At 37.0% G+C, this 17100-nt stretch overlaps 1 protein-coding gene across 1 annotated transcript in view; it reads right to left on the bottom strand.

Annotated features, from left to right (window-relative positions):
- zmat4b (zinc finger, matrin-type 4b) overlaps positions 1-17100 on the bottom strand; it is a 29621-nt gene that overhangs the window by 4433 nt on the left and 8088 nt on the right. Inside the window, exons 3-6 of the mRNA XM_082158337.1 lie at positions 14117-14206; positions 9900-10056; positions 3597-3821; positions 765-861 (exon numbers count right to left, since the gene is read on the bottom strand). Coding sequence (XP_082014463.1) covers positions 765-861; positions 3597-3821; positions 9900-10056; positions 14117-14206 — 569 coding nt within the window. The remainder of the gene's footprint in view (positions 1-764; positions 862-3596; positions 3822-9899; positions 10057-14116; positions 14207-17100) is intronic.

Genomic DNA, 17100 nt, shown 5'->3' on the forward strand with positions numbered 1-17100 from the left:
ATAATTGCGACTTTTTATATCACTTTTTTTCTTACAATTGCGAGGTTACTTCCCGGAATTCGCAATTCTGACTTAGTTCTCGCAATTCTGACTTTTTTCTCATAATTAAGATATAAACTTGCAATTGCGAGTTATAAAGTACAGTAATGAAGAAACAAAGACTGAGTTCATATCACGCAATTGTTACAAGTTACAAGAATTACAAGTTTATATCATACAATTCTGAGAAAAAAAGCCTCCATACTTAAGCAGTAATTATTTAAATGAAGAATATTGTTGTTTGTTCCCTGAAGAAAACTCAAAACTACAATCGAGGCATTTCAGGGAGTTCAGAAACAGCGCTTACTGATAGAGTGTGATTGTGAATGTGCTTTGTAATTTTGCAAACCGTTTTCATGCTCAAACAGCAACATTGCACACTAAAGAAATTTGAAAATGTAAAAAAGCATAAATTAGGTCCTCTTTAAATATTTTGAAACTGTTCACCAAAGAGATTTGTTCAGATTAATTTACTGATTCATTCAGTGGCACTTTCTGAATTGTTACACCAGAATGTGGCTATACCAGTCTTTTTGAGTGTTATGAGTGAGTCACTGAATCATTCACCAACCAGTCTTATTATGCTTTATTAAAATTTGTGTTTTGATATTACTGTAGAGATGTATTTTCTGCCATATTAACATTATGTGATTCACTGCAGGTTTACCTTTGATTCTTGTCTCTTTTTTTTTTGTTCAAGATGAGATGCAGAGGCTGAAACTCACTTGTTCTGGTGTTTGGAGCCCTGCAGATGTGCATGATATTGTGCCACGGAGTTGAGCGTAACACTGCAAACCTCACATGTGTGACTCCGCTTCGAGCCTAAGAGCATACATAAATACATACACATCTTATCAGACTAGAACTAACTATGTTGTTTCATACAAACCAACAGCAAATTACCTCAAATCTTCTCTCAGGGTACATATAACGACTTATTTAGACAAACGCCAACAGACAGCGAGAATCATGAGCATATGACCATCTCTTCACAGTACATGAATTACATGAGGTAAATTAGCATACAGCCCGAATACAGCACATTGGTATTTTTTCAACAACAACATAAAAATTCACTCTAAAATTAAAGAAAATAAAGCCTATTTTAAGGACATTTTCACACTATTTACATATCAGTAACTGTTGCACTGCCTTAATAAAATATACTTTTTTTACATAATATATAGCAATACTTAGAATCACCATTGATATGAATGAGAATTACCAAAAAACAATATCTATTAGACATATTTAAACTATTTAAAACAGTTTTTCTTTGTAATTATATTAAAATGGTGAAATGTTAATGATTTTGCCAGCCAACTAGCAGATAAGTTACACTGATAAAACATATAAACTGATTGTTTTATTGAGAAAGCATATTGTTTTAACACTTTTTGGATGATGTAAAATGTACCCTAAATTATAGATCCTTACAATATATACTATTGAAAATAACCATTGAGACTAATGACAATAAAACAAAATCATCAAAGTAATAATGTTAGAATGCAAAGAAATTCCTAATGGTCCTACAAATAGATATACATTTCTTTATAGAAAATATAATATTAATGTAATAATAAAATATACAACCATTTCATTTGTTTTTTGGTATAAAATATGACGTGGACTTGTTTCTGTGACGTTCATTCATATATAAAGGCAAAAAATGCAGGCATGCATGCTCCAGTAAACAGGTTATGCATGAAACCATATATATATATATGCCTCCTTCACACATGAACATAAGCTTATGTCCAAACATGACTCATAAATTTAAAGAGCATGCCTATACACGTGGAACCATTTAGCGCGTGATGCGATTTACTATGGGGAGATGGGTGGTGTTAAATGACCCTTACATATGCCACATGACCCTTGCATATGCCACAAAGCAATAACCTCCTCTGTTTAAACAAGAGGAATCTTTTGTTATCCGAGTACCTGAACGATCAGGCCAGATAATGAATGGAGGCTCATCTAGGAGCCTCATCAATACCATTTACCACGGATCTATATTCAGTCAAAGCCGTAGATTACGTTGGCCTCATCTTTGCAACCAAACTGCCTCAGCTTTTCTTTGGCATTGTGCATATTTGCAATGATTAAAAACACAACAGAAGGGGCCGTGAAATACACTGATAAGCCGTATCCTCCCACAGCTCTGTCTTCCTACACCAAATCTGTTCTCCGCCACTAACTAGGACAGGCCAGTAAATTATAAGCTTATGTGAAGCTCGAAAAATCAGTTGCTGGCTTCCTGTGAGGTGGGAAGTCAGATTGAACCGCTATAAAATAGGATTCCATTATTATTGAGCATTGATTCAGCCCCCTGCTGTTAGCAATACTAACGGCTTTAGAACGGACAATTGCTTGTGAGTAGAAATAGCATGTCAAATACTATTCTAGTCTACGTTTATAGAAGACTAATATTTTAAACTCACCACACTATAACAAGCACGCCCCAAAAATAGTGTTTTCAATCCCGAGAGTGCAGTACTGGGAAGCCTTAATGAAAACTGCAGCAATGAGTCATATTTATGAGTCACAAGCGTGACGTGAGGGACAGGACACTTCAATATGAATCTAAATCCAACATTTGGCTAAATGGCAGCTGGTAAACACCTCCCACGAAATGGTTCTCGTCCCTCTGCGCGTCAACTCACCAACGAGGTTGGCTTCGCTGTCTGCGACTTCAGCCATTGACGGTTTGTGTGGCGAGCAAAGACCTTGTGCTCGGGGAGACTCTTTGTCGTGCCATTAATTACCTATTGATAACTGCCTCGTACAAAAACTCTTTAGCTATCTGCTGAATAATGCAAATCGTTAATGAAATGCCTGCTTGTGAAAAGACTCTAAGACCATTAAAATGCCTCTACTGAGACCTGTAAAACAGTGGATGGTCAATGCTAAGATGATATCTGTGCTTAAAACGGTGGCATTTACGACGGGGTTATTCATGAGCCATTACAACAGACTGATGAAAACAAACATCGTTACAGTTGAATGTACTTTTTTAAAGGGACAGTTCAGCCCAGAATGAAAATGATGTCATAATTGATTCACCCTCATGTCATTCCAAACCTATAAGGCTTTCATTCTTCCACAGAACAGAAAATAAGTCATGCTTACATGAAATACAATTTCAGCTTTTAAGCTTAAAAAGAATGCAAATCATAAAAATAGTGCATATGACTTGTGCGCTATATTCCAAGTCTTCTGAAGTAATACGATAGCTTTGTGTGATGAACCGACTGGAAATTTACTGACCAGGTCAGTCAGTAAAAGAATCATTGAGACCAAACGATTTACTGAAAAGATCCAACTAAAAAAACTTTGTTTTGATTGGTTCATTACTCAAAGCTATTGAATTGTTTCAAAAGACTTGGAATATAGCGAAATAGCATATGCCACTTTTTTAATAGTTGAAGGGTATTTTGCATCCTTTTTAAAGCTCTAGACCTCAGAACAACATGAGGGTGAATAATTGATGATTTTGGGTGAATGATCCCTTTAAATCCATGTGTTGTCTGTCTGTTCCTCTCAGAACATACCGTTCAGTTCATCTCCATCCTCCAGACTTTTACCCAGCTGTGCGAGGAGGTTAGCTTGGGCTGCATTTTTTTTGTGCTTCTTGCCTTCATAGTGCTGTCTAGCCATGACGGGGTTGTTGAACCAGGCCTTGCACATCTGGCAGTAACGGTGTGAGAGCCTGCCATGTATGGAAGGACTTCCCGGGGAATCTTCAGTCACCATATGCTCTGAACTGGCTGTCACCTCTGCAAGAGGGCAAAACAGACTTAGTATACTTGGTGCTCTGTTCATTAACAGGCTACAGATAAAGACTATGTTAACAAAACACCATGACTGAGAGAGAAACTGAGCCTTGGCACTCATACAGGAGATACACAGTTGTGGTCAGAATTATTGGCATCCCTGGTAAATATGATCAAAGATGGCTGTAAAAAAATAAATCTGCATTGTTTATCCATATGATCTTTTATTAAAAAAATAGCAAATATCTAACCTTTCATTGAAGTAAAATAATTGAAAGTGTGGGGTAAGTCAATATGAAATAAAAAAATAAATCTCCAAAACACACTGGCCACAATTATTGGCACCCCTACAATATTTATGAGTAAAATATCTCTGAAGTATATTCCCATTAATATTTTAATTTTGAAGCACACCAGGGTGACTAGAAACATGAAATTGTCTAGCTATGATTTCTTGTTTCACAGGAGATTAAATATGAGGAAACACAAAGGCCAAATTTCCTTTAATCATCCATCACAAAGAGTAAAACCAAAGAATATAGTTCTGATGTGCAGCAAAAGATTGTTGAGCATCACAAATTAGAAAGAGTAAGAAAATAGCTAAAGCTTTGAAAATTCCCATTTCCACCATCAGGGCAAAAATTAAGAAGTTCCAATCAACTAAGGATGTTACGACTCTGCCAGGAAGAGGACGTGTGTCTATATTGTCTTAATGGACGGTGAGGAGGAGAGTTTGAGTGGCCAAAGACTCTCCAAGGATCCCAGATGGAGAATTGCAGAGATTAGTTGAGTCTTGGGGGGTCAGAAATGCAACAAAAAAAAAATTCAACCAACCCCCACATCACCATGTTGTTTAGGAGGGTTTCAAGAAAAATTCTACAAGACAAACTCCAGCATATTCAGTTGTCAGACATGACTGGAACTTCAAAAGGGACCGGAACCCTACAGAAAAAGAGTGGGATCGACTGGAGAGGAGAAGCATCAACATGGATCTGGGAATCTGAAGGATCTGGAGAGATTCTATATGGAGGAATAGTCTAGTCTCTGATCTCCAAACTCATCAGGCATTATAGGAGAAAACTCAGAGCTGTTATCTTGGCCTTACAGTTAAAATGTTATATCCATTTCTCATTTTATTTAACAATATCGGAGCAACAACAGCAGGTGTGTGACAGCATTAATAACACATATTAGAATTTCGGAGACATGCATTAGTGATTCTATTGATATTTTTTTGCTTGCGGTCTGTCTCACCTGTCAAGGCATAGGGCACAGTCTCATGTCAGTATGAAATATTTCATGGGTAAAGGCCGCAAATTAGGAACACAGAATGTCCCCTGTGGCTGCACCTTAATAAGGCGCATTCTGAATCTCATGACACTAATATGATGAATTTGTTTCATAAACAGACGGGAGGTCATTTGTCTCGCACAAGCAGGTGTAAGCTTCTGTTTTCTCTGTTTGTTTTTAAGAAGTGAATTTTTATTACAAAGCTAAGAAGATGCTAATTATGCTCAGTTATAGTAAACGGTAAACATAAGACTACACGCTATCCCGTGTCATAACATGTAGAAAATAGGAACAGTGGATAATGGCACAAATTGGGCGTCTTGGCTCTTCTCCTGTTTTTCAAATGGAAGATATCTGGGTAGATTCTGGCAGCTGTAAGAAATTGTAGTCTCCCTCGACCCAGATTCCACTCCAAAATAAATTTTAGAATAAGCTCATCCCCAAAATGGCTTAATTATCATAGAGATGAAGGAAGTGAAGTTATATTGTTTCTTCAACATTTGGGTTGATCACATCCTGAGCAAATGGTCATCATCAATTGTAGAATGGGAATGGGTGTGGGACACCTTCTCAGACAATGGGGTGTCTCAACTTCATTAACATACAGACCACAGCTGTTACAAAAGGAGTGACTTCATTTACATAAAGAGTGGTAAACTGTAACAGGATAAAAGGTTTGAGATTTGGAGGTTCTGGGTTCATTCTGACGCCGGTGAACCCAAGGTGCTTCGTGTGCCTTGCCCCTGCTGTGCTGTAATAAACTTGATTTTTGAGATCTTTCACGTCCACATCATTTTTTCTTACACAGCTCTACAGGTGTATTTATAGAAGGTGTCAAAACTCGATAATAGAAGCATTCTTTTTACTTTTTTCTTCTTCTTTCCGTCTCAGGTTCCCTGAGGTGTTTGGATGGAAGGTTGTTTTCATTATAACACATAATCAGAGTGTGATATGAAACGCTACCGTTACAAATACAGTGGTCTGAGACCACAAGTGAAAATGGTTATATTTAGCTTTTCTTTTCTTTTTTCACACAATTTAATATATAAATGTTTCAATTGCAAAGTATGTTATCAGCATAACAGTTGGAGAATGAGAACTTCAGATTTTTTGGGTATTTCGTATTATTTAAACATTTCTCTGCATTTCTCTGTTTTCTGGATGTACCAATCAAAAGTGTGCGGTCAGCAAGATAAAAAATAAATAAAAAATTAAACATTTATTCAGCAATTATACATTAAATTGATCAAATGCGACAGTAAAGACATAATGTTACAAAATATTCCTTTTGACATTTCTATTCATCAAAAAATCTTAGGATAATTTTTTTTTTTTAATCACTGTTCTACAAAAACATGAAGCAGCACAACTGTTTTCAACATTGATAATAATCAGACATTTTTCTTGAGCAGAAAATCAGCATATTAGACTGATTTCTGAAGGATCATGTGACAATGATGACTGGAGTAATTACTTTTTAAAATAGATTCAAATAGAAAACAGCATAGAAGCTTGTTTCCACCATGGAATTAAACAATTTAAAAGATGATTGTGACTTTTTATCTCACAACTCTGACTTTTTTCCCCAGAATTGCGAGAAAAAACATGCAATTCTGTCTTTTTTCTCTCGCAATTGCAAGTTTACATCTCGCAGTTCTGACTTTATAACTCGCAATTGCAAGTTTATAAACTGGCTTTTGAACGGTTTTGTAACTGTTTCTTCTGACATTATGTCTCTGTTTATGGGAAAGGGGAGCAGGTGCAAAAGATCAACATAATTGTATGTGTTATCATATCTTGTTCAAACTAGCGTTACAGTAATTGTGTAGATCTGCAGTGGACCGGTTTGATAATGGCAATGACACTCAAGGGTAATTTAATAAAATTACATGCCCATTTCGTCTACACCTTATCATTATAGAGTGGTGCAGGAGTGACGTCAAAATCCGGAAGTCTAATTCGCCACTGGTTCCCTCAAGATTTTCCTATGGGGTTTTAAAATGGGGGTTTTCAGTTTATGATTAAAGTAAGGTCTGTGTAAACTGCACACAGTCACACCCCAAATGCTAGTTACTTATTAGAAACATATGTTTTCAAAAAATAAACATAACTGCCTCAAAATGTCCATTTTTGTGATGGACCTTTAAGACCTTTATGATGGCGGAAGCAGCCGTATAGCAACCATCCAAATTTAACTGAATAATGCTGAGCCTCTACTATGACTGCTGAACAAACAACAAAGGACAGTTTCTTGAACCCTATTATGGTTACTAATAGTTTTTAATGGTGTTGCTTAGTGAGGCTTGCTATTTGAACAAACACTTTAAAAAGTCAGCATGTAACTCGTCCCGCACCATTTGTGCTGTGGACATAAAAGCACATTAAATCATGAGACTTGTTGATGAGAGGTGCGCTATTACTTTCTAAGTGATTGGACTATATAGTATTGCCGCCTGATGTGGATGATAAAACAGGCAAAGCTCACTTTTTTTGCAGAAAATGTCAAATCTAGTCTTGCGGATGGATTTAACCTGATATACTGTGTTGCATGGGATGGGCACTTTGGATAAAACACAACAACATCAAGAGGTTCCTGTCTTTTGTCAATGAGAAATGGCAGTACACTCCTACTTTATCTGTTTCTTTTCTGCATATCCAGCAGTCATTTTGGATTGTTTTCTGAGCTCTTTCCATTTTATTATTTTTTGGGTCATTTCGCACCCTCAGGTATCTTGGCCACGCGCAATTATGCATGCTAAGTGAGTCAATGATGTGTTGTTCCTGCTAAAGGCCCTGCTCTTATCATAAACACGCTACAAATGACAGTCTCGAGAACACAAACTCTGATTTGCCTAATGCACTCACATTTGGGTGAATGAAAAACAGGACATCCAAGTCCTGATATACTGCAAACTTGTGAAACTCACTTGTCAACTTTATCATGAATTAATTTATTGTTACATTTTCTGAAAATGTGTGTGCTGGTTCCAGAAGTATTCTTTTATTATTATTAATTTTTTCCCTACACAATTTTGATTTGAAGCAAAAAAAGTTTTTGAAAATCGGACAAAAAGACAAAGGTGTGACTCTGTGTACTCAATGGCTTTAGTGGTAGAAAGAACTACAATCGCCTCTTTTACATCATTCACAGTGCTTCTGTGTTCCTCTTCTCTCCCTTGTTTTGTCTGTTTTCTATTAAGTTGTCCAATGATGGGGTGTAAGAAAGCCATTGGTTGTCCAGTCGGGGCATGGTCTTTATAAGGACGCTGCTGAAACTCATCTGAGAGCTTATTGTGGGTTCGGTCGTACTCGGGTTGAGAGCTCCGGAATCCCTCCTCCGGTCGATGATCAAATTTGAGTGTATCAGTGATGTTAATTAGTGAACGTGCAACCTATTGTAACATCTGAAACCGTTTTCCCCTATATCTAAACAACACATCCTAAAAGTGTGGAGCGTAGGGGTGTCCTGCCTTGTTTATTTCGAAATTGGTTTGAGCTCTGTTTTTGGCAGGGAGTTAGGTAAGTTAAATGTATTTTCTTTTGTTATTGGATTAGGTTATTAATTCTCTAACTTCTTATTTTGTTTTGTTTGTTATTTTGGCCTTTGGGACACCCTGAAGAGATGCTCTTTATTTCACTTGTTATTCCCTAATAAATCTATTACTTTTTCTGCTTAGATTTGTGTGTGTTTGATTATCAACCGGAGTGATTTGTTGCTGGGATTCCATTACCACAACCCAACTGTATTTATTACGCCTCTTTAGAGTTTCCTATATTCCCCTAGAGTCGGGGCGTAATAGTCTGTATGTCTGTCTGTCTGTCTATCTATCTATCTATCTATCTATCTATCTATCTATCTATCTATCTGTCTGTCTGTCTGTATTGTTGTCTAGATGTTGCTTTTTTCGACTCACTGATTGGTGTAATTTTCTGTACAGTATCATGGGTAATGTAGTTTTTTACTGTTAAAAACAATTATACCGTTAAACACGATTATTAAAAAAAATAAGCTGAAATAATGCGGACTGACAGCCAAATACCATCGATTAACAACATCGTAGCTCAGAGTAAGGTTGTCTTTAAAGGTTTGAAAGTTATCATTCAAAAACAGTTTCCTTATGGAGTTTTTACTTCCGGAACCCGACTGTTGACTCTACTGTATTCGTTTTTAGTGCATTGCTATGCGGTTGCTAAGATCTGAGAAACTTTGCATTGATATGTTGTTGCTGGGGTGTTGTGGGTGGTTGCTATACACTTGCTAAGGTCTTCTGTGAAACTGTGCATTACTACGCAGTTGGGTTCGATTAATGGCTCTGTGAGATTGTTAAACAGTCGCTAAGGTTTCTAAGTAGCTTTCAGTGCACTGCGTCACGATTACAAGGGTGTTTTACATGGTTCCTATGCGGTGGCTAAGATCTTCTGAGTATTTTTTTTTGTGCATTTCAAGGCTTCTTAAGCACCTATGTTTAAAATGCAGGTTTAGGGTTTTTAAAAAACACCAGAACTCTAATTGTGAGCAGTACTCATATCATATCTCATATCACACCTCATCAAACATCAATAATATCTAATAACTTGAGCATTAATAACTCATTCTCAAGAACAAATTGCCTCATTATCTAATATTCAGAGTCTGTCCATGGCTAAACAGGTCACTTCCCCGCTGACTGCTTAAGACGTCATATGCGTGTAAAACTCATTTGAGTATGAATACTGATCGAGGAACAGCTTGGCCTTCATAAATATGGTGATCTAGTCAGTGTGGAGCTGATCTTAGACCCCACCCCCTACCTTTAGATGTGATGGCAGGTGGTTCCCCCAGCAGTAGCCTCAGTCTCTTGGCATGGATCTTGCCCTGGTAGTGTGACTGGGCCACCACCGCTGAAGTGAACGACATATTGCACAGCGTGCAGCACTTGTTCTTGTCCACGTCTCCCTCCGCACTGCCCTGGGACGACACAGAGACAGACACATATTCTGATATCCTTTAACCAGGACCGTTCATCATCTTCAGCTAATAATACTGGAGAACAGAATGATTTATGAAGCAAATGTGTTATATCATAACTTTAAGAGGAAGATATGAAATTTGGCTGTCAAATTGGCAGATGTGGGTCGCGCTGTGGAGAAGTAATTTAAAAACTTCTAAAAACGGTGTAGCATATATTCTACTTCCTGCACTGATGCAACCACTCTGCGTTTCTCATCTTGACTGAAATTTGGCTCTAAACTCTGTTGTGGAAGTCAAATCGAAACTTTCGGTAAAAGGTAATTGTTGTTTAAAGTGCAGTCAAAGTACAATTTGAAAAAGTAGTTACACTACTAAGCTAATAGTACACTATTAATTGAACTATTAAACATAACAAAAACTTGAGTGGGCAATATTTTCAAGTAAAAAATATATTTCATTTAAAAATATAGCACATTTTTAAACTGAATTAGCTGAATGTTTTGTTATAAAAAACTACATCTAAAATGCCGTTTATTTTCTTCACAGTGACTCGATTCGGTGAGTTTTGTTTCATACATTAACCCAAATCACACTATCTTTCTACTGGAAAATTTAAGTTAAAAATTGGTGTCACTATAAGTTTAGTTAGCTACTCTCCAGCATTACTGCTGAGCTATTGCTTTATTCACTGTTTACAGGTACATCTGCTCTTTACATCTGCTCTTCAGATCGATATATAAATCAATGGTCAATATCCTGAACACTAAGAAAGTGGAATTGCAAGGTCAATAGACGTGCAACAATAAATAAAAAACTAAGAGCAGAGGTTAGTTGTTGAGTCTTTAAGGAATTACGTCATTTTTACTTACAATCATATCATTTCAAACCTGTACTGTTATTTTTTATAATACAAAAGTAGTGTTTGAAGAATCGGTATGCAATTTTTGCAATATAACAACAGTTTATAGTGACCATGTCTGTCAAACTTAAAAAAGGACCCCAAAAAACAACAAATACCAAAAGCACCATAAAAGTATCTTAATACAATCCATGAGCTGTCATTTGTGGTAAGAAAATCCAAATCTAAATTTCTCCTTTCTCCACGGAAAAATGACATTTTTTTCTTGCATGAAATAAATCAAATGAAATAATGAGAACCTGATTGACTTTCTGAGCTTTAATTGTTCTATAACCCTTGAGCTTGAACTGAGGTCTGTCTTCCCTCCACGGGGCATTGATCTGTGTCCACTCATTCTGCTTCTTGTTATTCCTCTCCTGACACGCCATAATGTCTTTATTTACTCTCCCGAGGGAAAAAAAACTCACCAATCTCCAGCTAAACCGTCAATGTCCATTTAGATATTGACCTTAACAGGAAACAATCATCACGTCTGCACAGGAGAGAAGCATCTTTTAATTGCAAGCAAATTCTTTAATACTATGCTTATATATCACAAGAAAAGGTCAACACAAACGTTTTCCAGAGCTCCGCAGTTAGGCTTGAGCTTGATTCAACCACACACAGTGGATGCGTCACAGAATCGGGCTAAGTACATGAAAAAGGTGAAAGAACTGGGGTAAAACACAGGTGCAAGCAACGATTACATTTAACTAAACAAAAAACAAAACTCTGTCTTGCCATCTGCACCCTACAACACCCCTTTTTCCCTGTGGAGCAGCTTCCAACATTCCCTCAAAATGCTTGTAATATTCAAGTCCTGGACTAACATTTTCTGAACTGATCTCCATGACTGTGTCTCTTGAATATAAATCTCAACTATATGACTAATTCAAATGCCATAACAGTGGTTTGATAATGGTGGCCCTCCATCATGACTGACTGTATGTCAATCGTATGAAATATTACATTTATATTATAATACATTATATTTTATACTACAGTTCTTTCTGGTTCTCGAATCTGATTGGCTGAGAGCCTTTTCCAGTCGTGTGATATTTACCTAGTATTAGCACTCTATAAGGTGATGATACACAGGGCAACTTTTTGGGCAATGTTGCTGGGCAACCAGATGAGACACAGGGCCCACGACCGATCTAAATTATCCAGGTAGAAATGTATTGCCTATTTTCAATGGGAAAGTGCCCAAGCAACAATCGCTCGGCAAGATTGCCCAGCAACATTGCTCAAAAAGTTACCCTGTGTATCATCACCTTAACAGTTTCACCGTTTGTCTCCACTTGAGGCAACTGTCATGGCGGTCGAACAAATCCACCATATTTAAAAAAATACTACTGTTGTTGTGTCACAAAATGTAGTTTTAAGAGTTTTTTAGGTGAGAATGTAGTTGTTTAGACCTCAAATATGTGACTAATATGTAATATCATAGTGCTTATTTTACAATCTGTGACTCAAGAAGAAGTGACAACATGTAGAATGCAACAGGACGTTTCTGAATGGTTAGTTGATGAATTTATGTAGCTTATGTGTAGTTATCTTCTAGTCACTGATTAGCATATTCTGTCGTGATAATCTATAAATCGTGTTCCGGGGGCGGGGTTTATGTAAATTTAAGGGTTGGTGATGTCACTAACCCAGGAGGAATGTCGTGTAGTCCCTACCAGCCGTTTGTTGTAGTCCTTAAAAAGCGATTTCTTTAAAAGCAAATATCTCCCTTTGCTCTGAACTTTTAGCATTTTAACTTTGCAGATGTTGTTTATGCTCAAACAGCAACATTACACACTAACTAAAGTTAGAAGAGTTAAATCATAATCAACCACCCCTTTAAAAGGGACTGAAACAAGGTTGTAAACAATAAGACGCAACTTAAAAATGCATTGACTAACACTGTCGTAGGAAATCCCCTTAACTGTTAAAAGGACAAAGACAAAGATATCGCTTTCCTCAGCAGACTTTCAAACTGATCTTATGATTATGAATATTAGATTGACCTGAAGAATATCAGTTAGATGCAGATAATGCACTCGCTTAGTCTATAGGCCAATTCACACCGCACAGCCCAATAGCAAAAAACACGTTTGTTGGGTTTTATCAGATCAGTGTGTTGCCCCTGTCAGCGTTGGTTGGGGTTTGTTGGGGCGGTGTGAACGTGAAGGTTCATTTTCATAACATTCTAAATCAAACGGCCAACTTGTTTGTTGGCATTTGTCTTTGTGGTGTGAATTGGCCTTATCTCTCTCTCATAATACAATAAGCTTCAATGAAGCGACTCAGTGTTCCATCGTTACTAGCCCTAAAGTGACGTTTTAGAATTAGTAATGGAGGGTCGGTCGCAACTGTCAAACTGTAAACTTGAGATTTTAATCTGTGGTGGAAGGAAGTAGTTCTGTACAGAAGAGGGTTTTAGAGACACTCCGTTGTAGTTTCTTTTTTATTTACACACTTGTGCTGTCGAACCGTTGTATAAACGCAATATCACACTCGTAGCCATGCGACATTGCTGTATATCAGCACGCTGTGATTACCTACGACACTCGGCCTGAATCACAGCCATGCTTATATAGAGCGATATTGAACGGCAACTCTTGTGATATTGTTTATATAAAAACAATGACTCAAATATTGTTTAAGATTATTAATTATATTATATTTTATTAACAATATTCAGGTCAATCAGAGTTGGCCTGAATAAACTGTAATCTGAAACAGACTTTGTTCTACAAGCAAAAAGCTCCTGTCAACATATAAATACAATTTTGTAAAACAAGATTCTATTGAAGTGACAGCTTGGCATGTGAAAGTTGTAACAAAATGGATTGGGTCTTTCTTCGTACTTCTAAAAGATCCACTTCATCACTAAACCCCAATGATAGCCTGAAATGTGAGAGATGCGGGACTGGGCAGAAGTAATATGCTTAGACGAGCAGGTCATCCATGTCAATCAATATGTTGTGGACATAAAACCGTTTTTCCTGGTAGCTACATCTTAGGTTCCTCAATGGAGTAATGAAACTGCCAGCTTCAATTTTTTAGAAGGAAAGTGGCTTGGAATTGGTGCTAGTAACTAGCAACAAATTCTCTATCAGTGCCAATGCATGTACATTAAAAAGCCATATGTAGGCGTATTTCTTCACTTACATTGTCTGTCCGAAGTTTCTTTGCAGGGCAGCCACCATCCACTGGGTGTAACATGTAATACAGGCGAACTTTGTTTGCATGCTTTCGACTCTGCAAGAAAATGAGATAGAGAGTATTTCACAAGTAGCCAGTTTCATTCCAGTGTTGACAAAAAAAAAACAGCTCGCCATTGATTATCAAGCTAAGCAATGTCAGACCCGACCCAAACAATTCTCATCAGAGCTACAGGAACAAGATTATGGACCACTGCTTTCATTTCTCAAAGCTTGATGTGCCCCTCTGAATGATCGCTCTGGTGGGTGGATAAAGGTCCGTATTGATTGTTGTGTAGCAGATGAATGCCCAACCATATGAGCAGTGAAAAGGCACCAGAGGAGTAATTCTCACAGAGGGTTCTTCAATCCATTATCAAGCAGGGAGATATCTGCCCCAAAACAGTAAATCTCCTTAAAAGCCACCATAAACTAAAACGGTTTGTAACAGTTAGGGTGCCTGCAAGACAAAGGATTTTTGGAAATCTAAAAGGCAGAAAGATGAATCATCAGACCAGACATTAAAGAAATAGTTCACACAATAATGAAACCTCAGGTCGTCCCAAACCTGCACTGCTTTCATTTATCTGGAGCACATGAGAGATTTTGCAGAATGTCCTGGTGGGTCTTTTCATGAATGTAAACGACAAAAATAACAACATAAAAGTATCATAAATGTAGTCCAATTAACTCATACTCGATATATCTTCATAAAATAAAATACACTGTATGTTTTGATGTATAAAGACCCACTTACTGTGTTGTTTACGAAATTAAAGAATTGTCTTTTACATTGACACAGTACTCAAAATAAATTAAAATATTATCTGAGAATATTTACTTTATATTAAGTTGACAGCGTATCTTCTATCCACTTTTACAGTAATGTTAAATGTATATAAAAAAAAAGAATTAAAAACAAAGATTTGGTTATTTCTTACTCTTTAAGGCTGTGAGTTGAATAAATAATTGTAATTAATCTCATGATTTCCTATTTTTATAAAGCAGAAGGAAACAGTATTTACATTAAAATCAGTAAATGTACTTTTTAAAACATATTTAATTTCAAAATTGATTTAATTAAAAACTGTGAGCCCTAATTAGTCTTTTTTCCCCTCAAATGTTCTCCAGATGCCAGTTCGAAAAACCCTAGTATGAACTACTTTATGATGCTTTTTTGGCTCATATTCATCTTCATTGTATGGAAAACAACATTCTGCTAAATGTTTTCTTTTCCATTCATTTTTTTTTAGCTGTATATATTTGAATCCTCAACTATGGTCTTTTGAACTTACAATAATTCACTTTTCAATTAGCGAGGTGCTAATTGACCCGGGATACTCCTGATCCCATCATTCAGCCCTGAGTCGTTCCCTCACCTGTTCCTTCTCCTCTTGCTTATCTGATCATTTCAGCCCTTTGATGCAATATCAGGTCTATGCTTTAGGTATCTGACACTGAATACGTCAACTGAATCACTTGCATTGTGTCTGCATTTACCCAGGGTGCATAAAGATGCAAGGTGGTTCTGACAAATGTTTGGCATCGATCCTAACTGTCTTTTCTCTTATAATAAGCGAAGGTATAGCGTTGACTTTGTTCGTTCTTGTAAGCTAGGCTCTCCTCAGCGGGGTGGTGGCGACACTGGGATCGGTCTCATTAAATGCATGACCACACGGCCTCATCGCTCCGTCTCCAGCAAACTTCTAGCGTCCTCATTATAGCACCAACCGGCTGACAATAACAAGCCTACAACACAGGGCTTTGTTTTCTGAATTCTGTGAGGAAAAAGAAAGAAAAGCAAAAGCGCTGTTGAGCAGATGTAACACTCTGTTGTAATGGGGAACATGCAGTACGTTTTACGATACATTTGATGGCTAGAGCGCAACTGGAGGGTTTTGTAAGTGTAACTCTATCTCATTTTTATTCATTTTATCAATAACATACAAACCTTCCGATACAGACCGAACATGAGATTGTTGTGGCTTTTGTAGAATGTGTTTTAGTTGAAAAACTACAGTAATCACAAAGAAAGATGCACCAATCAGAAAAGTCACTGTTACCGGTACTAAGGAATCACAGGAGAAAAAATGCCAGCAGTGACTGTACACTCAAAAAGCATCGCTTATGACATTATCAAGCTTCCTTACAACCTAAAACAGCTTATAAACAATGTAACAATGTTTTTATTAAATTTAAGGGAAAATTCTGTAAAAAACAGTTGTTACAAACTGTCCATTTTGGAATGGCACTCTACATACCTAATTGTTTATGCCATTAAATTAAAGGGATAGTTCACTTTGAAATTAATTTTTGGTATGTTTTAGCTTACCTCAAGGCCATCCAAGATGTAGGTGTCTTGACAACACAGCCACGTCCAAGTGATCTGATCTGACGTGTACGCAGACTGGTGCATAGATATATACACACTAGATGTCGCCTTGTCTACGGCAGTTCATTGGAACGAATGTCTTTAAGGCGACATCTAGTGTATATATCTATGCACCAGTCTGCGTACACGTCAGATCAGATCACTTGGACGTGGCTGTGTTCAAGAGGTAAAAACGATATAAATACTGTTCGTTTTCTCACACAAACCGCTCGTTTCGTGTCTTAGGCCATCAATGTGTACTTACGATGGGGAATTGTTTAATTTGGACGACGGGGAATTGTTTTAATTTGGACTCTGTGCATGCTCTTTGAGACAGTGACCATCGACCTGCATTATATGACTGACAGACAAGAACGGTTTGACCTAAAAATATAAAAATTGAAACTACTGCGGAAAAAAAGACACCTACATCTTGGATGCCCTTGAGGTAAGCTAAAACATACCAAAAAATTTTTTCAAAGTGAACTATCCCTTTAAGTAAAGTTAATATATTTGAGTTATCATTTATTTGTATTGTTTTGTTAATTGAATATTTTTTAAACCAATCCCCTATAATATAT

The sequence above is a fragment of the Leuciscus leuciscus genome (assembly GCF_965113295.1).
Source record: "Leuciscus leuciscus genome assembly, chromosome: 24".
Taxonomy (NCBI): Eukaryota; Metazoa; Chordata; class Actinopteri; order Cypriniformes; family Leuciscidae; genus Leuciscus; species Leuciscus leuciscus.